The sequence below is a fragment of the Vulpes lagopus genome, chromosome 24 (assembly GCF_018345385.1).
Source record: "Vulpes lagopus strain Blue_001 chromosome 24, ASM1834538v1, whole genome shotgun sequence".
Classification (NCBI taxonomy): domain Eukaryota; kingdom Metazoa; phylum Chordata; class Mammalia; order Carnivora; family Canidae; genus Vulpes; species Vulpes lagopus.
The window spans coordinates 45,318,760-45,342,555 of record NC_054847.1 but is presented as its reverse complement, the minus strand read 5'-3'; the positions used below and the strand labels follow the sequence as shown (position 1 = coordinate 45,342,555).

The 23,796-nt window shown below is 46.0% G+C and overlaps 2 protein-coding genes across 5 annotated transcripts in view; both read left to right on the top strand.

The window, feature by feature from the left end:
- Positions 1–15,085, top strand: part of KDSR (3-ketodihydrosphingosine reductase) — a 39,051-nt gene extending 23,966 nt beyond the window's left edge. The window contains exons 8-10 of the mRNA XM_041739374.1: positions 3,243–3,326; positions 6,731–6,832; positions 11,282–15,085. Of these exons, the coding sequence (XP_041595308.1) occupies positions 3,243–3,326; positions 6,731–6,832; positions 11,282–11,401 (306 nt within the window). The 3' untranslated portion in view covers positions 11,402–15,085. The remainder of the gene's footprint in view (positions 1–3,242; positions 3,327–6,730; positions 6,833–11,281) is intronic.
- A 6,605-nt stretch (positions 15,086–21,690) lies between these two features.
- Positions 21,691–23,796, top strand: part of BCL2 (BCL2 apoptosis regulator) — a 171,269-nt gene continuing 169,163 nt past the window's right edge. The window contains exons 1-2 of one of the 4 annotated variants that reach the window (XM_041739333.1): positions 21,691–22,493; positions 22,724–23,583. In XM_041739333.1, coding sequence (XP_041595267.1) covers positions 23,005–23,583 — 579 coding nt within the window. In that variant the 5' untranslated portion in view covers positions 21,691–22,493; positions 22,724–23,004. The remainder of the gene's footprint in view (positions 22,494–22,723; positions 23,584–23,796) is intronic. The other 3 variants (XM_041739334.1, XM_041739335.1, XM_041739332.1) reach the window with 3 other exon arrangements.

The window sequence follows — 23,796 nt, the reverse complement described above, 5'->3', positions numbered from 1 at the left end:
TTGAGTCCTTTTCAATTGACATGCTAGGTAGAGAGAGGCCTCTGGACCTCCTGGGGAACTTTCTTTTTTTTTTTTTTTTTTTAATTTTTTTTTTTTTAATTTTTATTTATTTATGATAGTCACAGAGAGAGAGAGAGAGGCAGAGACACAGGCAGAGGGAGAAGCAGGCTCCATGCACCGGGAGCCCGACATGGGATTCGATCCCGGGTCTCCAGGATCGCGCCCTGGGCCAAAGGCAGGCGCCAAACCGCTGCGCCACCCAGGGATCCCTCCTGGGGAACTTTCATGTGGAGTCTTAGAGAATGCGGCCTATATTTTACGAGATTAGGATTTTTGCTAATAATTTTTGAAAGTTTACCTAATAAGGTATTAAAAAAATTTTTTTTAATAAGGTGTTTTTTTTTATGATGGGGAGCACAGTCTATATTTTCAAGTAACTAAAGAGATGATATTCTTGACCAAGAACATTCTTTCCTCTCAACTTAAAACACCTGGTTGCCAATCCATTGTCTCCCTGTGGGGGTCTAGTGGGCACCACGACTTAGCATTTCAAAAATGGATCATATGATTCCCTCATTCCATCCATTCATTACTTCTCATCTTATTGCCCAACACCCAACAGCACCCATCAGCCATAGCGCTCAGGCCAGTAACTGAGAAGCCAGCCTTGATTATTCTTCCCATACTTCTCATCTGCTTGACCAGTACATCCTCTTGGCTCTACTCTCAGAACTTACCCGAATCTGATCTCTTTTTTTTCCTTTTTTCTTTTTAACTGCAAATACCAGTGCCATGCTAGTAATGATAGTTGCCGCTGCTGTTTTTGCCTGAACTGCACTTCATAGTCTTCAAACTGGTCTGCCTCCCCGTCTCTTCTTCACACAGTGGACAGTAATCCTTTTAAAGCATAAGTTAGATCTTGTCACTCCCCTGTTCAAACTCATCTTGTGCACAAAAGGCCAGAAACAAAACCAAAAAAAATTGTTCTTGTGCAGCACAGTCTAGCAGAATTCTCTAGAATGGAGATGTTCTCTCTCTGCACTCTCCAATATGGTAGTCACATTGTTGGCTGTTGAACACTTGAAATGGGACCATTGGGACTCCGTATCATAAAACTGAGTTTTTGAATTTTATTTAATTTTGACTCCTTTAAAGTTGGCGTTGAGAAGCGCGTTAGTAGTATGGGGGTGAGTGTGGCTCCACTGGTTGTTCCCATCAGCCTAGAGTAGAATCCAAAGGCCGTGAGGTTTATTGGGTCCTGTACTGTGTAGACCTTGGCCACCTGTCCACAGTGCTTCCTCTTGCTCTCAGCCATATCACAGCCCTGTCTCTTCTAGAACTTGCCCAGCTTTGGCCTTGCTTTGCTCTTGCTCTCCTCTCTGGATATTTAAATGGGCAATCCCTTGCTTTTTTCTCCCTCTGTACAGATGTCACCCTGAGAGGCCTTCCCTGACCCTCTTTATCTCATATATCACTCTCTTGGAATATTCACCATCTTTTCCTCTAGCTTTATTTTTCTTTATGATGCTTATCACCACCGGACATTTACATTATATACAATGACAGTCATGCTGAGCTGAATGCAAGCTTTGCAACTTTGTTCAAAGGAGACTTTTCTTTGCCTTGATGCGTAGTAGGCACCCTGCGAGCAAACGAATCTAGTGGAGAAGAAAGGAATCCATCAGAACTTCCTACCTTGAATGGGTGTTGATTGGTTTTCTTCTCCTTTACAGTGATGCTTAGTAAGCGTGAGGCTCTGCAGCATGAAAATTGGCACTTATGCTCCATAGACTGTATATTTGCAAAAAGATGTTTATGATTTAGAAGTTTTTTTCCCTATTCATTTCTCTTTGGCTCTGCCTCTTAAGATTACAACTGTTTCAAAGAAGTAAATTTAAGCCAAATGCCCTGTCTCAGAATAAGCAGGGGTCTGCTAAGCAGATTTGCAACATTTGGTAACAGTCTTTTCGTTGGAAGCCAAAGCGGACAAAGAGAGGTGATTTCTCTGTGAAGATTTGATTTTGATGTTAAGTTGGGTTTTTTCCCTCCAGTAGTACAGTGTTGAGCAGACTTCTTTGGAGAAGTCAAATTCTCTGTTGGTGTGTAAGCCCTTTAGGGGGCGCCGTCGGACTTTTAAATCTACTGTGTGTCTGGCGGAGTTGTGCCAGCCTGGTGGTCTGGAGGAAGAAAGAAAGGCCCCTTCAAAAGAGCCTTTCTCTTAATTCAGGTTCATCAAGAAATACTTGACTTTTAGGAAGTGCTGTGTTTTTCTAATTTAAGAAAATACATTCTGTTTTTTTCTTTTCATTTTCTCAAGCCTCTGTAGTAAGTAGAATTTACAGTTTCATGCAGCTTAAGGCTTTAGTTTTGAAACTTCTCATTGAAACCACCTTTGAAAGAATTTATGAGCACATGTTTATGTCACTGTAAAGAAGATTTAAAAAAAAAAAAAAAAGACCTTGCCCCAAGGAACTTAGGAGGTAAAATGCAAAGACACACGTAGCTGTAATACGTATTAATGCAGCAATATGCAAAGACGAGAACGCGCTGCCAGTTAAGGATTCAGAAAAGGCTTTTTGAACCAGGTGGCCGTTGGGATGGACCTGTAACCACCTGTGACTTGGGGTTCTGACGCACCAGCCTGCCAGGGGGCATGCAGCCACGCTGGACTCCATCCAGTGTTCGCTGTCCTATCTTTCTTGTCGCCTCCTTTGTAGATCTCTTAGGAAACAGCTGTGTTGTTAAACAGGGCTGGGCTGGGGCTGTCTCTGCCCAGGGCCTAAGCTCCATCCATATATCAAGCCTCTGCTGGCCAGGGAGTGTGTTCAGAACGGAGGTGCTGGTCATACGGCCAGACTGGCTCAGGGCGCATGGTCTAGGCTCTGCAGAAATGCTGCCGGTCAGGTGTCTGGCCAGCAGTGAGGATTTTACCAGAATTGTACCACTGATGTGTTCTCCTTCTAGCTCTGGCAGTCGTCACCGGAGCCGAGACCACACAGTGTCCCGCGGAGAGCGGCAGGGGCCTCCTTGTCTCACTGCAGCCGCGGGGCTGAATTCTGTACAATAACCAGGTAGAAACTGATTTAGAATCCAGATGGACCTGATTCTAAAAGTAGGAGTCTGCTCAAAGGTGTAGAAGGCTGGAATTCTTCATAAAGTGAGGGAGAGAGTGTTGTTTAGACTTCTTTGCTCTTTAATGGCCCATAATGGTGTGGATATGTCTGTTTTTTCCCCACCTTTAGCCTTTGGAGACTCGGCTGATTTCAGAGACCGTATCTGTTTGCAAACCAGAGCAAGTGGCCAAACAAATTGTCAAAGACGCCATCGTAAGTACAACCTTGTTTTCTTTTTCTTTTTTTTTTTTTAATTTTTATTTATTTATGATAGTCACACAGAAAGAGAGAGAGAGAGAGAGAGGCAGAGACATAGGCAGAGGGAGAAGCAGGCTCCATGCACCGGGAGCCCGAAGTGGGATTCGATCCCGGGTCTTCAGGATCGCGCCCTGGGCCAAAGGCAGGCGCCAAACTGCTGCGCCACCCAGGGATCCCCACAACCTTGTTTTCTTTGTTAATAGTCATACTGCTGTATTTCTGCAAAGAAATACTATATTTGCCCCAGGGCTTATCTGAAAATATAAATTACTGTGTCTTTTTGGTCAGATTCATATGTAATATTGGATCCTGTTCCTCTTCCTTTAGACACTTTATTGATTCCATGTTAATTAGTAGGTTCCTGGAAACTCATTATGTACCTTAACCTTAGGAACAGATTGATGTTAAGGATGCCTGGGAACTTTGGTTCTTTCAAAAGAACATGAGACTTCCCTGTGATGTGTAAATGGTACACACTAGATTTCTGTCTACAGCCTGCTGCCTTCTTGCTGCTTCCCCACAGTGCTTGCATTTGTAGAGAATTTAGGCAGCTTTATTAAATGCTGGACTCTTCGATTAGGGATTTTTTTTTTCTTTTATTTTCCTGCTTCCCGGTATCATTTTCCCAGATGTTCACTAATAAAGAAGTGCCTCCAAGCCCACTGGGTCACCATCCTGTCCACCCAGCTGATGTGCTTCCAGGCTACTCAGTTTATTTGGAATAAAAAATGGTATCTTTGGAAACCACGTACCTGCCATTTTGTAGAATAGCCTACGTGCCATAAACTTATGACCCCATCCTATTAACCCACATGCAGAACAACATACAGTAAGCAGGGCTGTCTGTAAGCTTTAGGCCTGTACCACATGTAGGAAGTTTGGGGACCCTTGGAATGAGGTGTCAGCGAGCTGGGCAGCTGCCCTGAGGGCCGTATGCTCTATGGCACGAGCCTGGACTGAGCAGAATATAAGAAACATCAAAATCTGTTAAGATACATACAGACATTGGAAGAACTGTGCCCTGATTGTATTCAGAGGCAGGGAAAGACGGCCCCTCTGAGTGGATTAGGCGGGCTTTGTTTCTCCTGCCTACCTCAGATCAAAGCAAACACACTCAGTGCTTTTGATGATCCGAAATAGCTCTTTGTATTTTGGTAGGATTCATTTAGTCTGGTGGTTTTCAGATTTCATTTTTTGACCACTTTACACACGAAACTGTTGGTAGTCCCAGAGACTTCTTTACATGTTTATATTTATCCATATTTGCCATATTAGAAATTGAAACTGCATAACCCAAAAGATATTTATTTATTAATCCATGTAAAAGGGCTACAGTAAACCCATTACGTTTTTTTTCCACGATAATAATTTTCTAAAACAAAACTTTAGGGAGAAGGGTGCATTGTTTTACATTTCACCCATCTCTTTAATGTTTATGTTAATAGAGACAGATGGACCCTCATTGCTGCTTCCACATTCAGCTTGCTGTAATATGTTGTTTGGTGTGAAGAATATTAAAAAATGTGCCCTTAGACAGATACGTAGTTAGGAAAGGGTGGAATATTTAATGGGCTTTTCGGATAATTGTGGACATTCTTTGATACTAAACCCAAACTGGATGAATAGTAGTTTCTTAAAGGTTAATTACAGTGTGGAAGTGGAAACTACATTAATGAACTTCTTGTTCTCTTACGTTAAATTCCATTGGTCCTTGTATTTTGCATGTTTTGTGTGCATTCATGATTTTGTAGCATTATGCATTAGTCATCTGGAAAATATGAGTTCACTGAATTATCAAAAAAATTTACATCCACTCACATCACTGCTGGTCTTACCACAAAAATCTTTACATATTGGGAAGCTGACAATCTCCCAATGGCAGGTAGGTTTTCACAAATCTTAATTTTTCCTTGAAAGCTCATATTTTAACATTGACCATAAAAGCTGCCACTGTTCCTTGAAGTGACAGGCTCATTTTATTCATTTTCCACCAAATGCCTCCCAAATACCCCAGTCTAAATAACTGTAGATTGTTTCATGACTTAAACAGTTAGAGGAGTGCCTTTCTGCAGGGCAGCTATACCCCTTGGGTACAGAACACAGCAGAAGGCACTGGGTATATATTCTCTTTTTGTCACACAGAATAGTAAGAAGGTTTGCTCTTAAGGGTTGAGACTTAATAAAATGATTAATTTTACTGCTTTTTCAAGAGTGTTTTATTTTATTTATTTTTTTGAAGATTTATTTATTAGAGAAAGGGTAGGAGAGAGAGAGCATGTGAGCAGAGGGAGGGGCAGAGGGAGAGGGAGAGAAGCAGACTCCCCGCTGAGCAGGGACCCTGACGCATGGGGCTCAGGGCTCAAGCCCACGAACCTGAGTTCACAACATGAGCTGAAGCCAAGAGTCAGATGCTTAACCAACTGAGCCACCCAGGTGTGCTGCTTTATCAAGGGCATTTTGTTAATTAATTAATTAATTAATTAATGTATCTTAAAGATTTTATTTATTTACTCAGAGAAAGAGGCAGAGACACAGGCAGAGGGAGAAGCAGGCTCCGTGTGGGGGAGCTGGATGCAGGACTTGATCCCAGGACCCCGGGATCACGACCTGAGCCAAAGGCAGACACTCAACCACTGAGCCACCCAGGCACCACTATCAAGGGCATTGTAAAGCAAAAATGACCTTTAAAAATCTTTGGAAGATTTTAAAAATTCCTGTCTACTTATTGCTGCAAGTATACATGGCAGTGGAGAGGCACCGCCACTGTGTTTTGTGCTGATTCATCAGTTTTGCCCATCAATGCAAATGTCAGTGAAAAAGCAGGTAAGGTCTTAGTATTATTATGATACTAATAGTAATTAGTATCATTAGTATCAGTACCATTAGGATCTTCCTGGATCCTCTGAAAAGGTCTCAGGACCCCCCGTGTTCATGGACCCACATTCTGAGGACCACGAGTGTAGCCATTCCATCCCACCTGCCAAGGCCCCATTTGTCTATGAGCTCCGATGTATGCTCTGTTACTCTCTTATGCCACCTAATGTGGACACCCTTCATTGTTTCTATTTTTTTTTTTAATTTTTAATAAGTTTTTTTTTTTTAGAGAGAGTACAAGAGAGAGAGCAGGAGGGGCAAAGGGAGTGGGAGAGAGAGAATCTTAAGCAGAACTCTGTGCCCAGTATGTAGCCCCATGTAGGGCTTGAACTCATGAGCCTGAGATCATGACCGGAGTCCATATCATAAGTTGGACACTTGCCCAACTGAGCCTCCCAGGTGCCCCACACAACTTCGTCACTTCTGATGTGTTGATTCCTTTCCTGGTCACTACTGCTGCCTCTTTTCTTGTCCTTCCATTTTAGCAAGGAAATTTTAACAGTTCCATTGGCTCAGACGGGTACATGCTGTCATCCCTGACCTGTGGAATGGCTCCTGTAACTTCCATTACTGAAGGGCTCCAGCAGGTGAGCTATGCTTACACCTCCAGATGGACAGATGGAAGGACAGATCGTGCCTCTCACTAAAGCCCAATGAGAAAAGGTTAACAGAAGACTCGGTAACTTTATCTGAGGAAGTGAAGAATTTTTACTGCAGTATCCATGCTTTCTTTTGCTGTGGCAGAGATAAGAAACTGGGACGCAGGTTAAAGATACCACGTGAGGGGTTCAGACAGGGGCGAGGTCCTCTGTGCTCCCGGCACTGTGGATAGAGAAGGGATCTCCATCTCTGCTCTCAGGGTGTTCACTCGGGTTGTCATCTGAGAACCACTGGCCCTAGTGTCTGCGGTAGAGTGATGGAGGGTACCAGATGGCAGGCCAGACGCCTCTTCTAGGTGAGTCCGGTCACAGGCAGCCCAGCTTAGGGAGGTGCAAGTCAAGGATTCAACACAGCCCTCCTCTTACGAAAGCTGTGTTTCATCCAGGCCACACAAAAGTGAAGTGCTCGTTGATGTGCTGGGGGGCCGTGTTTGCTGCTGGAGAACCAGAAGGGAAATAACCTCTCCAACCTCAGGGGCTCACGGTCTAGGGGGGGAGATGGACAAAAAGGTGATACAAGGCAATGTAATAAAACAAGAGTCAAACAGAGGGCTGGCTCTGCACAGACCGGATGATGGATGGTGGAATGTAGCTGGAGGGTGGAAGGCTGCCTGAGAAGGGGCTGTCTGTGTTCATGGGTGGTTTAGAACCAAGTACCAAGCTGTGTGTGGTAGACCGTGTCCAGACTAAAAACCCGAATGACTTGGGTGTGGGCTTTTTCTCACTCTTCTCTTCCGTGACTTTGTTGACTGTCTCATAGAGGTAGATGCCATATTACACATGAGCTCTGTGAGGACGGCCCCTCGCAGCCGGTGCCTGGCATATAGTAGGAGCCGCAGGCTGCCTGGGGAGAGCAAATGCATTAATTCCACACGTCCTGTGGCCATCTTCTCCCTTCTCCCACTTGTATACGAGTGATGCCAGACCTGAAACTTCAGCCCGTGACTCCAGTTCTGTATCAGTTTCTTTCAGGTGTTTTCCCTGGGCTGTGACCTCACATCTCCAGTTCAGCATGTCTGCAGTAAAGCTGCATTTCCCAGCATTCCGTCCCCACCGCCCCATCACCGATTCTGTATTGTCTCCGTGATTGGGGTCAGTGTTTCTGTTCACTCAAGAGCCCAGTGAGGAAGCGGGTGTCCGCCTGGACCCCCTCCTGCCCTGCACGTGAGGGGTCTCCCCTCCCTCCAGTCCTGGGTCTCAGGCTCTCTGAACCAGAGGTTGTCAGCTGGGACCCATGGACCTACAGAATGTTTTGTTCGGTTCATCTGGTATGAGTGTACATGTTGAAATAAAATGGTTTTAAAGTTAGATTTTCTGTAAATCGTCCAGATTTCAGACTTTTCGTGGAAAATCAGAAGGCCTAACAGCACAGGGTCTGCATTCTCACCTGGCAGTAATCGGCTGGGGCAGGTGGCTGCTGCTGCTGTTACACAGGACGCGGCCCCCTATCCCCTTGACCTCACAGCACCCTGCCCCAGGCCTGGGTGCATCAGAATGTGCCATCACATTTCCATGTAGGATTTTCTGAACTGCAAATCCACCTTGCATGGCAACCCTCACTGGCTCCCCAGTACCACTGAGGTAAAGGTTCTACTTTAGCTTGTGGCATAACCCTCTGACCTTTGGCCTTGCTCACCTTCCTGCCCCTCCTTCTCTTTCCATGATTTTGTCTCTGACCCTCCAGCCTCCAACTTCCAGCCTTCCTTCAGGTCTCACTTTAGGTGATGCTTTTTCTAGAAAATTCCAATTTCTTAACTATTAGAATTTTGGCATGCTGTGTTCTGGTCACTTTTTCTTGATTTTTTTCTTTCCCTTATTTTTATTTTTATATATTTTTTAAATAATATACTCTTTTTAGGGTAGTTTTATGTTCATAGAAAATTTGAGTTGAAATTATGGAGTTCCCATACACCCTGTCTTCCTATCTCCATGGGACGTCGGCACGGTTGATGAGCCATATCCAGCCACCAGTGTTAACTGAAGTCCATGGTTTACATTAGGGTTTACTCTTGGTGTCCCACACCCTTCCTCAGGGTTTCGACAAGTGTGTACTGACATGTATGTCTGCTGACATGTATGTATGTGACCACGTGTCCGCGATTAGGCTGTCACATGGAGTAGTTCCCCACCCCAACATTTACCCATGCCCGTCCTGCTCCTCTCTTCCCCCTGTCCCCATTGTTTTGCCTTTTTCTGCTTTCCTTTGGTTCTGGAGCTTTTCAAAGTTATCTGAGCACACCCTTCAGAGAACCAGTGTTTTCAAAGCTCTGTGGGAACAACCACCACCCTAATGCTGCATGCCCCCCTCACCCTTCTCAGACGCAGCCGCAATGTTCTGTAGGCTGGGCCTCCACATCTCTATTGAGAGTGTTCCTGGAGTGAAGACTTACACAGGTGCCTCCAGGCTCCATCTAGAGTGTATCCGGAGTGTAGACTTACACGACCACATCCAGTCTCCATCTAGAGTGTATCCAGAGTGTAGACTTAGATGGCTGCCTCCAGGCTCCATCTAGAGTGTATCTGAGTGTAGACTTACACGGCCACCTCCAGGATCCATCTAGAGTGTATCTGAGTGTAGACTTACACGGCCACCTCCAGTCTCCATCTAGAGTGTATCCGGAGTATAGACTTACATGGCTGCCTCTAGTCTCCATCTAGAGTGTATCTGGAGTATAGACTTAGAAGGCAGCCTCCTGGCTCCATCTAGAGTGTATCCGGAGTGTAGACTTAGATGACAGCCTCTAGTCTCCATCTAGAATGCATCTGGAGTGCAGACCTACACGGCTGCCTACAGACTCTATCTAGAGTGTAGACTTAGATGGCAGCCTCCTGTCTCTATATAGAGTGTATCCGGAGTATAGACTTAGATGGCAGCCTCCAGGCTCCATCTAGAGTGTATCTTAGAGTGTAGACTTACACGGCTGCCTCTAGTCTCCATCTAGAGTATATCTGAGTGTAGACTTACACAGCTACCTCCAGGCTCTATCTAGAGTGTATCTAGAGTATAGACTTATACAGCCAACTCCGTGGATTTCTCAGGTTGGGGTCCAGCACGGGCATCTTCCAAGGAGGAGGAAGATTTAGGTCCTCACAGTCTCCTCCTTTCACTTGCAGCCTCCTCTCCATTCCCACCCTCCCTTTTAACTTCTAATGTGATTTTGGGTGCATCTGTGTTTGAGACAATCATTGTTATGGCTACGTGAATGCTCTTTACAGCTGAACTCTAGTATACATAATTAATTTTCCTTTACCTTTTCTTTTCCCTAGAACCATTACTGGCCTTTTTCTGTGTTCTTAATAATGACTGTCTTCCTTTCCTCTCAGAAATATCAGACTGTCTCTCAGTTTCCCTTCTGGAAGAAATCCTTCCTGGAGCCTTCTGAGCTACCTGTCAGGCCTGCCTGCCTTGTGTCTGGAGTCTCCTCTGCCTCTCATCTGTTCTGGGTCACATGATGTCATCTTTCTTTGTGGGCCCCGTAATGTGGCTTTTCTAGTCTTCTACTTTTCTGAAAAGGCACCCGTGGGAGGCAGATTGTCTGAGAACTAGCGTATTTGAAAATGCTTCTCTTTGTTGTTCTGTGCCTTTAAAACATTCCAGTCCGAGGTGTTGCAGGGAGAGTGAGTTGGCAGAAAGCTTGGCGATTAGTAGATACCCACTGTCCCAACCCAACACAGTAATGACCTGCCTCTAGTTGGGTGTCTTTCCAGTTATAGAAGATGCTCACGGAGGGCAGGCTGTGTCTTTCTCACAGTGGTGGCACCTAGCATAGGGTCTGACTCTTGTGATTAGAACATGTGTCTTAAACCAGAAAGCCTTGATGGAGTTGGGATATTTGGGGTGCTGGAGTGGATCTTCCTTAGCTATTAGAACCTGAGGACTACCAAGAATAACTATTTTGTTCTCTGTATAATTTGAATTTATTCATTGGGCACCTAATTCTGCTGTTACTGCTCTAACAGGCACATGTACAGGGGTCCAGAGCGGAAAGCTTCTCTCCTCAGTGTTTTGCTGATGCTTATGGAGTTTTGTTTTCTTATTTTATTTCAAAGATTCTATTTATTTGAGAGGGCGAGAGAGAGAGAGCACGAGGAGGGGCAGAGGGAGAAGCAGACTCCCTGCTGAGCAGGGAGCCTGACTTGGGACTTATTTCCAGGACCTTGAGATGAGATCATGCCATGAGCCCAAGGCAGACGCTTAACCCACTGAGCCACCATCCAGGCTTACCCCAATTTGGGAGTTTCCATCATGCTTATCCTGGAAGCAGATTAGAAGATGTGTCTTAGAAACTCTTGATTAGAGAATATCTTAAAACCCCTTGAAGTGAGCTGTGGTGTTGTGCCGTGGAATGAGCTCAGGGGTCTCTCTGTCTCTCGCAGGTGGTCACCATGGGCCTCTTCCGCACCATCGCACTGTTTTACCTCGGAAGTTTCGACAGCATAGTGCGTCGCTGCATGATGCAGAGAGCAAAATCGGAAATTGCAGACAAAACTGCCTAATCCTTACCCCTTGGGAAAAGACTGTTTCTAAATAATCTGAACAGCTTGCTGCTAAAAGGGACCCAGTTTTTGGCCTACAGACACGTATGTATTGCTTTTGAATATGTGAGATTGGACCAGTGCTCTTCAGAAACCTGGCTGCAGGTGAGGGGATAGACGTTCAGCTCCAGGCGATCTTATTAATACTATGCAAATATGGAACAGGAGAACATTGATTCTCTGAGACGGAGAGGTGATGACCCTATGGGAACAAATAGCATGGTGAGCAGGGTAAAGAACATCATTCCAGAATGATCCTTTACATTTTTCTATTTATTCTTTTTTTTTTTCCTCTATTGAGATTAATTCCAGAAATGTACCTTATGATACATATAAGACGAAGCCTTGGGGCCTTTTTAACCTTCCACGAAAGGCAGTTTATGGGTTACTGGGGCCTTTTTTTTTTTTTTTAAACATGGTATATTTTATTTAAGATGAGTCTTATATATTGCTGGAGGGTCTGAATGCATGATAATGTCCCTGACTCACTGTGCTTCTGGTGGCAACTTGTGGCTTCTCTTTCTCTTTGATCCCATAAGAATGCAGGGGGATGAGAGAGGGCAATGCACTGGAAGGGAAGGAAAGAAAGATTTTCCCGTAGGAAAAATAATGCTTTCTTGTCTTCTTTAGACTTGAATGCGTAGAGCACTTTTTTTTTTTCATTCGTGAGGAAAGGCAGCCTCCTAAAATGTTTTCTGAAGAGAAATAAAACCTTAGAAGCTTAAAAGTTTACAATTTCTTCAACAGCCATGATGACGCGGAGCTCACCCATTCCATTAGAGTGTCTTGTCATTCTTTCCATCTCTCCCTCCTATTTTGCTGATACTGCTATAATATTTTTATATATATATAAAAAGACCAGTTAAAATATTTTGACTTGACTTTTTAAATTAATTCATGAATTAAGACAGGTGAAAAAATGAAAAAGTGTGACATTCTTCTCCTAGCATATATGTAGCTTTTAAGAAAGGCTGTGGATTGTATATTTACATTCTTCATTAAGAGAAAGATAGGACAAGGCCGATTTTGAAGATACTCATTTTTGAAAGAAAATGATCACCCATTCTTTCTGTGATTCCCACTTAACCCGAGAGCCTTCTCTTCGTGCCACATGTTAAGAAAGCCCAGTCATCACACCCAAACATAAGCCCTGGAATCCTCTTGGCCCCGTGAATGCTGTGTTCAGATCACAGGCTCTGTTGCTCAGTTAGTGGATTTCCACAATAAGTGCCTCTGATGAGTTTTGGCCAATGTTTCCTGCTTCATCCTGTCACTGTATGTGTTCTTCTACTTAGGGACAGTCCTCTTCATCATAATGCTATACCCCCTCCTTCTTGCATACACAGTATGCATATACTATGCATACAAAAGATAAAAGACCTAAAAATTATAGCAAACCATTTTTTTTGCTCTTGAGTTTTTGAACCTCTTGACTTTGAAATCACTTAATTTTTTAAAAGTAAGATATTATAATGGCTTTAATCCATGACATCCTTTTAATGATGGCCTGAGAATGATATATCTTAACACTGACAAAGACAGGAGAGATTATTTAATATATAAGTTGCTTGGAATGACTTCATTGCAGTTTATAGGGGTGGGTTGATGCCATAGTAGTTTCATGAGTCTTTCCGTCTTAAATAGCCATCGTTTGCAAGCTACATTAGGTCATATTTCGCAGCCTCTTAAGATAGAGTAATGGCTGTATTTCCCTAATTCACAGAAAACACATTACTACCTGGATGTTTCTCACTTTTATTTTTTTCTCATGAATGTTCCTTGAATGTTGGCACCTTCTACTGCTGAACTAATAGATAAAAATCTAGTCTAAGGTGGTGTCTCACTTTAATGCAATTAACTATTTTAACCATGGTAATTTCAATATACAGTTCTCAAGGTATCCTCATAGACTGTACTGTCACCTCTAGATAATCTGCTACCTGAACAAATTCTAGAGCCCCTGTCCTGTGTGGGAAGTAGTATCCCAACCCAGTTGAAGCTCTGGCATGAGAGCAGATTTTGTGTGGATCATAATATCAGGGAATCGGTCTTCTTTGTCAAAGCTGTTAAAGGGCCAAAGTTCCATGACCAAAAAGTTTTGAAACTAAGGGTTTTTTCCCCTTTCTTCCTCAATTTGGTGCCATTATTCACTTGGTAACAAAACCTGACTGGAACTGATGTATTATAGTTTTAATTTGCCCATTTCATCAACTATTCATTAATATTTCTCAAAGAAACACCAGTAGGTTTGATTATAGGTATTGCCCCCAATTCTATGGAGGTGTTTTATAATATTCAGTATATGCCCCATATCACACCTTTCTCCAAATCTAAAAAATTAGGAATTCTGAAGCGCACCTGGCCAGAATGGTTTGAATAAAGGATTATAGACATTTAGCAGCATCACACAAAGATCTGACTTCATCCAAAACATGAAAATATTACAAAGGCAAACTATATTTTTTATCTTTTTTGGTTCAGTTTTTGTACATTTTTTACACTGACTTGTTTTTGTTTTGTTTGCTCAGGGGAGAGAAAAAAAAACACAAAAAATCTCTGAGTCAGATTGTTCAGGAACCTCTTGGCTTTTTTTTTTTTCTTAAGGGGTCATTGATTCAACACTTTGTACTGTACCCAGAAGTGGATATATCTTACCTGTGGAAGAAGGAGTTTAATTACAATTCTGTTGAAATGTTGGCTTTCTGTTTGTGACCAACAACGGTTTATTATGTGAGTGTTGGTTCCGAAGTGCTTGCCTCTGCTGAATTTGGTTTTACTGTTTTATTGTAGCATATTTGTGACTGTATTTATTTTAAAATGCCAAACATCATTCATCCATAGAAATTCCAAAATATATTCAAGGACCCTTCATCGTTGAAAAAGGAACAAGAAACAATCTTCATTTCTTTTTACAAAACCAAGTCAAGGGAATTGTTTTCTGTATTTTTTGAAATGTAATTTTCACAGCTGAAAAGAAATGAAAAATGGTATTAATCATGCCCTCTTTGCATTGATACTTAGATATGTCCAGTTACAAATCTGTTGGTTAAGCCATATATTGTTGGTCCTTGGACCCGAAACATTGGGAGAGCATTTCTAATATTTAAATGATAAAGCGTTTTTGGAAATAGTCGCTTCAATTCAAAGAATTGTATGTCTTTGTCTTTTTAGAAGAAAAGAAAAGTTTTTTTTTTTTTTACTGAGTTATATCATCAACAGATTTAATTTTATTACCTCATGTTCTAATTTAAACATGTCTTACTCACATGAGGACACTTTTAAATATTCATAGTTTTTGACATACGATGCTTTGTATCTTTCTCATGTCCTTAATTCTTAGTAACTCAGCTTTAAGAAGTATGTCCTAACCATAACCTTCCATATTCTGGACTAAATCTTGTGTAGTGCACTACAGTGACAGCAGATTTGATATTTTGAAGAGGAGATAATAGCTATTATATTTTACACTTGCTTGATGGGACAACTCTAAAGACATTTTTAAACTGTAAGAATGCACATGGCTATTTTGATATATATTAGAACTTGTGTTTGCTACTTTAGGAGCTTTTGTGGCAGAATTGTAACCTAATTTTCTTATCTTGTATTTCTGAATCACAACAAAAAATAAATGGGGAACAAGCTTTACAGATTTGAAAATGTATTTTTTTTTTTAGAAATTTGCATTTCTTAAGAGTCACTTAAGCAAAACACAGATTTCCTTCCTAATGTTATCCTAACCTGGCATCCTAGACATTGAGAAAGCTTGATTGTGGTCATTTTTTTTGGAACTAATGTTTTCAGAGTAAGTACTTGGTATTCTGAGCCTCAGTTTCAAATATGTTCTGTATTTTTGTGTGACTCAGATATGGGATACATGAGTAAAAGGGTAAGAAAAGCAGAATTTAGTAAAATTTCTTAATGTAAAATTACACTTCATATAAAAACAAGTAGATTTCTCCTACTTTATTTTTTTTTTTTAATTTTTTTTTTTAATTTATGATAGTCACAGAGAGAGAGAGAGAGGCAGAGACACAGGCAGAGGGAGAAGCAGGCTCCATGCACCGGGAGCCCGATGTGGGATTCGATCCCGGGTCTCCAGGATCGCGCCCTGGGCCAAAGACAGGCGCCAAACCGCTGCGCCACCCAGGGATCCCAGATTTCTCCTACTTTAAACCTGCATATACTAACAATGAAATATCTCTTAGATTCTGAAGGATACCGAAGAACAGTATATAAAATAACATATCATAATCTTAACATTCCTTAATCTTTAAATGGGAAAATTTGGTTTACATTGTGAAGAGATTCTTTGGATATCTTGGTTTGCAAACTTAAGCCTTCTCTAAATTCGAGCACTGTATATAGCATTATTGGCATATGATACCTTTTCTATAATTTTTATATTTGGATATTTAAAAAGAAAAAAATTCTTGTGTTCTGATTTTATACCCTCAATTTCCCCTCACAACTTATATTTATTGAGCACCTATGATGAGCTCGGCATCCAGGCCCCCAGGATTACTACTCTGCATAAACAGTTTGTCTCTCCCTGGTGGTGATTACATTTCTTGTTTTCTTCCCTCCCCACTCCATCTCTCTGAAGTCTCTTACAAGTCTTCCCGGAGAAAGAGGAACCGCGCCCCATTCCTTTCTTCAGCTTGGGGCCTCTAAATTTTATGCCGCAAATGTTTGAATGTCAGATGCTATTCTAGGCTGGGAATGCACAAAGGAAAAATATAGTCCCTATCCTCAAATAGTTTATTATCTACAGAGAAAAACATATGCCAGAAATTACACTGTGAATCTGACAATAGCTATGATTAAGATATCATAATTAACACTGAAAACCTAACCCGTGCCGGTCACTGTTGTGAGCGCATCACATTGAATTCATCTCAATCATACACTAAACCTCAAGTGGTACTGTTTATATCCCCCTGACACAGAGGGGCATAGGCATAGAGAGGTTGAGTCACTAGCCCAAGGTCACAGCTATGATGCAATGGAGCCCAGATTCAAACCCCTGTATTCTGACTTTAAACTCTTATCTTCTGTATTAACAGGGGGACACAGGTGGACTCCTAGGACTGCCCAGGGAAGTCAGTTGTGGTGTCACAGGGGAAGAAGTCCTGGAAATGGAACTCAAAGAATGAGTGTGAATTTGCTGCAAGAAGGTTGGGTGCATTTCAGGGAGATGAGCAGATGTGCTAAGGCAAAAACCATGAGAGATCTTGGTATATTCCAGAAAGCGCACAGAGTTAACAGGGCGTCAAGAAGAGAATGTATAAGGAAAAGGTGGTGCCCAGGTGATTAGACTTGCACCTGATCATGTCATGCAGAGGAGTTGAGATTTTAGCCTCTGAAGAACTTTGAGCAGAAATATAAAATGGCCAGATTTGAGCTGTAAAAAGATCATGCTTCCCCTTGAAACTCAGGGTTTGCTGAGCCCTTGAGCCTTGGAGTAAACCATTCTCATTAGTTGGAAAGATCCCAACTTTAGATACATACTGTTTGGGTTGAGTTGTGTGCCCTCAAAAGATGTTGCCCTCTTAACCCTCAATACCCGTGAATGTGACCTTACTTGGAAATAGGGCCTTTATAGATATAACTGAGTTATGATGAGGTTATTTGGCTTCTAATCCAATATGGCAGTGACCTTACAAGAATAGAACAGAGAGACATGGAGAAAGCCATGTGACAACAGAGGCAGATCAGAGTGATGCGGGTGCATGCCCAGGAACACCAAGGACTGCCAACCACCTCCAGAAGCTAGGAAGAGGTGAGGAGAGATTTTTCCCTGGAGCCTTCAGAGGGAGCATGGCCCATTTGAGACCATGGTTTTGTTTTGTTTTGTTTTAAAGATTTTATTTATTTATTCATGAGAAGCACAGAGAGGGGCAGAGACACAGGCAGAGAGAGAGGGAGAAGCAGGCTCCATGCAGGAAGCCCGATGCGGGACTTGATCCTAGGACTCCAGGATCATGCCCTGAGCCGAAAGCAGGCACCAAACCACTGAGCCACCCAAGGATCCTCGAGACCGTGGTTTTGGACTTCATGTCTCCTGAAACTGTAGGAGAATAAATTTCTGTTTCAATCTGCCTAGTTTGTGGTACTTTCTTGTGGCAGCCCTAGGAAACAAAAACATTAACCTTATTTTTCTAAACATGTTCATCAGGAAGTAATATCCGGGAGACCCTGTGCTCTGTGCTAAATCACGTAAGAGAATAAAGGTCATTGCACAGAAGAATGTAAATTCTTTCCCTTTTTCCCCACCATACTATGGGGTTTTACATTGTCTGGGTCTATTACTGTAGTTTTAATCCAACTGCAGCAGTAACCATTTGAAACATTTAATTCCCTGCTCGTGTTTTATTTCACTTTAGATGCCAGGTCGTGAATTTGAAAGGAAAAATTGCCACAAGGAAATTTCCTGCACTCGTCTTTGTGAACCAGAAGCAAACATGATTTGCCCGCTCTTAAACTCACACAACAGAATGATTCAGCTGCAGTTCATTACCTAGCTTCAAAGGTTGTTGCTTAATTATTCTAAACACTTTTTGAGGTTTAGGATTTACCATAAATTAGTCAAGTAGGTTTCTGTTTAAACCAAGGCCTATTGCTCTAGATTTGGCAAAAGTGCTTCCTTGTGATGACAAGGATGGTTTGAGAGCACATAGTGGACAAATTGGTTGCAGTCACTTCTGTAGCAGAAGACAGGCGCTAGAGCATTAATGAACTGGGAACAGTATTACTGTTAGTAACTAATGCTAATTGGCAATTAGTATTATAATATTCTGATAATTACCAACAACAGAGGCAAACCATGGGAAAGCAGGTGACGCTATTGCATAAGAGTTCATAATCTTTTTTTTTTTCTTTAAAGATTTATTTATTTTTTCATGAGAGACAGAGAAAGGGGGACAGAGACCCAGGCAGAGGGAGAAGCAGGCTCCTCATAGGGGAGCCCAATGTGGGACTCGATCCCAGATTCTGGGATCATGATCTGAGCCGAAGGCACGCACCCAACCACTGAGCCACCCAGGCATCCCAAGAGTTCATAATCTATAAGCTATGTCAATTATATCTCAGTAAAGCTGGAAATGATAACATAGAAGATGCTTGAAATTGGAAGTCAGTGTTTTGGATTGCTTGGGCAGGCCTGGGGGGATATTTTTTTAAGCAATTTTTTCTTTTTCTTTTTCTTTTTCTTTTGCAGGTTAAGTGACCTCTATTTGTTCTTCCTCATTTATTTCCACTTTAGTTTGCCTAAATGGTTCCGACGTGTTTTATATTTTTAACTCTTTCACCTTATCTGTTAGTTGTCAATTCCCTCTCGATTAATGAATGGTGTTTTTCTACCCTCGTTTTATTTTTATTTTTTTAAAGATTTTACTTATTTGACAGAGGGGGAGAGAGCAAGCACAAGCAGGGGAAACAGAGAGAGGGAGAAGCAGACTCCCCACCAAGCAGGGAATCCCCGATGTGGGGCGCCATCCCAGGATCCCGGGATCAAGGTATGAGCTGGAGGCAGACGCTCCACCCACTGAGCCACGCAGGCGCCCCTCTATCCTCATTTTAGATAAAAAGTTTAATAGTAAGATTTACTACATGCCCATATGTCCAGATTAGAATAATGTCCTTTTTGAATTTCATGAACTTTGGATGTGTTTATGCTGGTGATGGATGAAGAGAACTTTCTGAATGATACTGTTAAACATCAACCAGTAGGTGGCGAAAACTGGCAATAAAAAGCTTTTTGTTTGGCAGACTGGAGAATAAAGAAGGAAAACACAGGCCTTTCAGGCACTTGATGCGACCTCCCTCCCCTGCATCTTATTCTTTTCTCTTCCTGGTGCCACCCTGCTCCTAGGATCCAGCCAGACAAAGCTGGCAGAAGGGTAGTCCATTGGCTCTGAAAAGCCCACGGTGCATACAGGTGGAAGGTTGTTGGAAGGCCTGAGGCACAGATCTAGGATTCAAACCCAGGACTCCTGACTCTGGCCGGGGCTCCCTCCTCTCCCTCCCCAGTACCCAGGGACAGTTAATCCACGCACTGCCTACAATACCCCCCCTGATACTTTAAGGTGGAATCTAATAACCAAGTCTGAACAGAGGAATGGTTTCACTCTTTAGGGTATAAGAAAATTCAGAACATTCCTGGGAAATATATCCTTAGTCAAGGACCGTAAGGCAGACCTGTCCTGAGAATGGCTGCTGATGGCCAAGATGCCACCGAAAGAGTAAGTGTGAGAAAATCTGTTAAGTGAGCCTCTTTGGGAGCCAAGGAGGGGGCAAAAATCAGGAGGCTTTTCTTGCTCTGGGAATGGGGGGGATCCATTTCCTTCTAGGGGCCGTCTTTGCAGAAGTACAATTTCTTTCCAGCTCTGTCCTCTCATTTCCTCACATGCTGGGTCTCAGAAGCACTAAGGCTTTCAATTCCTCTTAAGTCATTTTGGGGGGTTTAAGACAAGCTTCTGAGATCCTTAAACTATCATGTTGTGGCATTAGTACAGGTTTCTTTCTTTTCTTTCTTTCTTTTTTTTTTTTTAGTACAGGATTCTACTCTTTCTGTGAGAACGTACCTCCCAGATTAGGGGATGCCCAGTGTCCATCTCCAGGCCAGAACCTGGCCCCCCATCCCCCACCCCACCCCCCTAGGGCCGCATCACAGCCATTAGAAAGCATAAAGGAGCATCTTTCTTCATTCCTTCTTGCCGGGCTAAGAAGTTTGTATGTACGAGGCACCCATTCCCACATGCAAGAGGTTGGCACGTTGGTTGATTGGGTATGATAAATGAAATGAAAATAATTTGTGCTTATTTTGCTTAAGAATGCATGCTTTGATTTCAGACTAGGAATGAGACAAAATAAAGATGGTGTCAGAACATGTTTGTACACATCGCAGTGCTCATTTGTCACGTCTCTATGAGCACTATAATCCGGCATCCGTATATATTTGTATTTGAGCCCTATTAGGTAAGCTGTCGTGCTTTTGGCAAACATTTTTTTTTCTTGGCACTCTGTTTGTCAAAGAGTTTCTGAGGTGAAAAATAGTTAAACACGCACAACTTGTTTGCCCTCTTGTGCACTTCTCCTAGGGGCTATTCGAGCTGATGAATTAAAGAATGTGTGTGCTTGTGTGTACAATAGATGTGTGTATGGCCTGTGTGTGTGTGTGTGTGTGCGCGTGTGTGTAGACGAGAAGGTGCAGCCCCCAGCACCGGCAGCTAGGGGACCCCGCGGGCCTTGGAAGCCCACCCACGCCGCTGTTAGGACCGTGGGCCTGAAGGCGCCGTGCGGACCCCGCAGCGTCCAGCCGCAGCCTAGCGCCAGTTCCCTCGGGGGCAGAGGACAAACACTTGCTTAGCCATTTGCAAGCCCCTGACATCCCCGACTCGCCCCTCCTGGCCCGCGGAGGGCTGTGTCCGGCCCTGGGCACGGGTGGCGTCTCCGGGACGCCCACCTGGGACGCGACTTGCGAGTGAGCCCGGCGCTCGCCGGGGGCTTCCCTGGCCTGTCCCCGCCCCGCCGGAGGGCATCGCCCGGGCGCCCCGGCTCGGGGTCGGCGTGGGCCTGGGTCTCCGCCCCGCAGCCGCCGAGAGCCGGCACCGCGACCCGTGCACACGCCCACGCCCACGCGCACGCCCACGCGGCCCGAGGGGTCGGCGCGGCTCCCGCGCGCAGCAGTGCCCGGGCGCGCCCGCCCCTCGCAGGCCCGAGGAGGCCCCTCGCACACCCACCGCGCCGCCGCCGCCGCCGCCGCGCGGGAGGCCTGCGCCGCCCGCGCCACCCACCGGCCGGGCCCCGCGAGCGGGCGGAGCTGGCGGGCGGGCGGGCGGGCGGGGGCGTCCCGGGCGCGCCCTCCCCGGCCGCGGGCCTGCGCGCCATGTGTCCTCGGCGGGGCGCGCGCCGCTCCCGGCCCGGCCGCGGCTCCTTTAACCCGGGAAGGCGAGCGCGGCGGCGGGGCGGCGGGCGGCTCCGAGGAGGGCTCTTTCTTTCTTCTTTTTTTGAATGAACCGTGTGACGTACGTACAGGAAACCAGTCGCTTAGAGAGAATGAAGTAAGAGGCCAGGCCCCCCCGCCCGCCCCGCGCCCGCCCCCTTCCTCCCCGCCCCCGCCCCCGCCCCCGCCCGCCGCCGCCCGCCGCGCTCCCGCCCGCCGCTCCCGCTTTCCCCGCCGAGCCGCCCGCCGCCGCCGCCGCCGCCGCCGCCAGCGAAGGTGCCGGGCGCCGGGCCCTCCCCGCCGGCGCGGCCGTCATCGCCCGGAGCGGGAGCGCGGCGGGAGCGCGGAGGGGGCGGCCGCCGCCGGCGCCGCCGCGCAGGAGCAGGAGGAGGAGAAAGGGTGCGCAGCCCGGAGGCGGGGTGCGCCGGTGGGGTGCAGCGGAAGAGGGGGTCCAGGGGGAGAACTTCGTAGCAGTCATCCTTTTTAGGAAAAGAGGGAAAAAATAAAGCCCTCCCCCGCCCGCGCCTCCTCCCCACCCCTCGCCGCACCACACACGGCGCGGGCTGCTCGCGCTCGGCACCGGCGGCCCGGGCGCGTCCCGCCCTCGTCTCGGAGGAGGCGGTCGCCGCTCGGAGTTAGATCGGAAGAGGACTGCGCCCCGCGCCCGCCCGCCCGCCCGCCCGCCGCGGACGCAGACCCATGTCGGGGCCCGCGCGCGTGTGCGTGTGTGCACGGCCGGGAGGGGGCACAGCGCAGGACTCGCGCACACACCGGGCTGAAAACTGTAATTCATCCGCCGCCGCCGCCGCCGCCGCCGCCGCCGCCGCCTTTCCCCCTCGTGCTCTTGAGCTCTCCGGTTGGGATTCCTACGGATTGACATTTCTGTGAAGCAGAAGTCCGGGAGTCAAACTGGAAATTCTCCTGATTTTTTTTTTTTTCCCTTCCCCCTTCCCTCCCCCAACTCCTGGTTTCATTCGGAAGTTTCAGAGCAGCCACAACCGGAGAGTCCTGAAGATCGGTGGAATCTTTTGCCTTATGCATTTGTTTTGTTTTCACACACAAAAAAGGGAAACTTGACAGAGAGGATCATGCTGTCCTTAAAAAATACAAGTAAGTTCTCTGCACAGGAAATCGGTCTAGTGTAACTTTCCGTGGAAACATTTGAGATTTTTCAATGCATTCGAGTGCATTCGAGTTAAGTTTGATTTCCAGGCAGTTTGATACATTTCTCTTAAGCCGTGTGACCCGTAGTGTGTGTCTGCGCCCTGCTTTTGTCCCTCACCCGGTGTATGAAGGAAAATGCACCTGATTCTGACATAGTTTTCTTTTTGACCTTTCAGCATCGCAGAGGAAGTAGACTGATACTAACGATAATTAATAATCACGTGCCTCATGAAATAAAGATCCGAAAGGAGTTTAAGTAAAAATCTCCTGCATCTCATGCCAAGAGGGAAACACCAGAATCAAGTGTTCCGCGTGACTGAAGACACCCCCTCATCCAAGAATGCAAAGCACATCCAGTAAAATAGCTGGATTATAACTGTTCCTCCTTTCGGGGCCGCGGGCGGGAGCAGGGGCGAGAGGTGCTGCTGGTACCCGGCTGCTCGGCCCCCGGGGAAGGATGGCGCACGCTGGGCGAACAGGGTACGATAACCGGGAGATAGTGATGAAGTACATCCACTACAAGCTGTCGCAGAGGGGCTACGAGTGGGACGCGGGAGAGGCGGGCGCCGCGCCCCCGGGGGCCGCCCCCGCGCCGGGCATCTCCGCCTCGCAGCCCGGCCGCGCCCCCGCGCCCGCCAGGACCTCGCCGCCCCCGCCCCCCGCCGCCGCCGCCGCCGCCGCCGCCGCCGCCGCCGCGGGCCCCGCGCCCAGCCCGGTGCCACCTGTGGTCCACCTGACCCTGCGCCAGGCCGGCGACGACTTCTCCCGCCGCTACCGCCGCGACTTCGCCGAGATGTCCAGCCAGCTGCACCTGACGCCCTTCACCGCGAGGGGACGCTTTGCCACGGTGGTGGAGGAGCTCTTCAGGGATGGGGTGAACTGGGGGAGGATCGTGGCCTTCTTTGAGTTCGGTGGGGTCATGTGTGTGGAGAGCGTCAACCGGGAGATGTCGCCCCTGGTGGACAACATCGCCCTGTGGATGACCGAGTACCTGAACCGGCATCTGCACACCTGGATCCAGGACAACGGAGGCTGGGTAGGTGCACGTCTGCTTGAATGGGAGTCTGGGCTGGATGTTTCAGAGCTGAGGCTCAGAACCCCTGGTTGGAGTGTGGGTGGGCCCTCGGCCCGATGGGGCTGGTGAGCCCGGGAAGAGCAATCAGGTTGCCCCCCCCCCCCCCCCCCCCCCCCCTGCCCTACCTCTTGCCCCCCGCTGCAGCGCTCCCGGCCGGCTCTGTTGTGGATGATT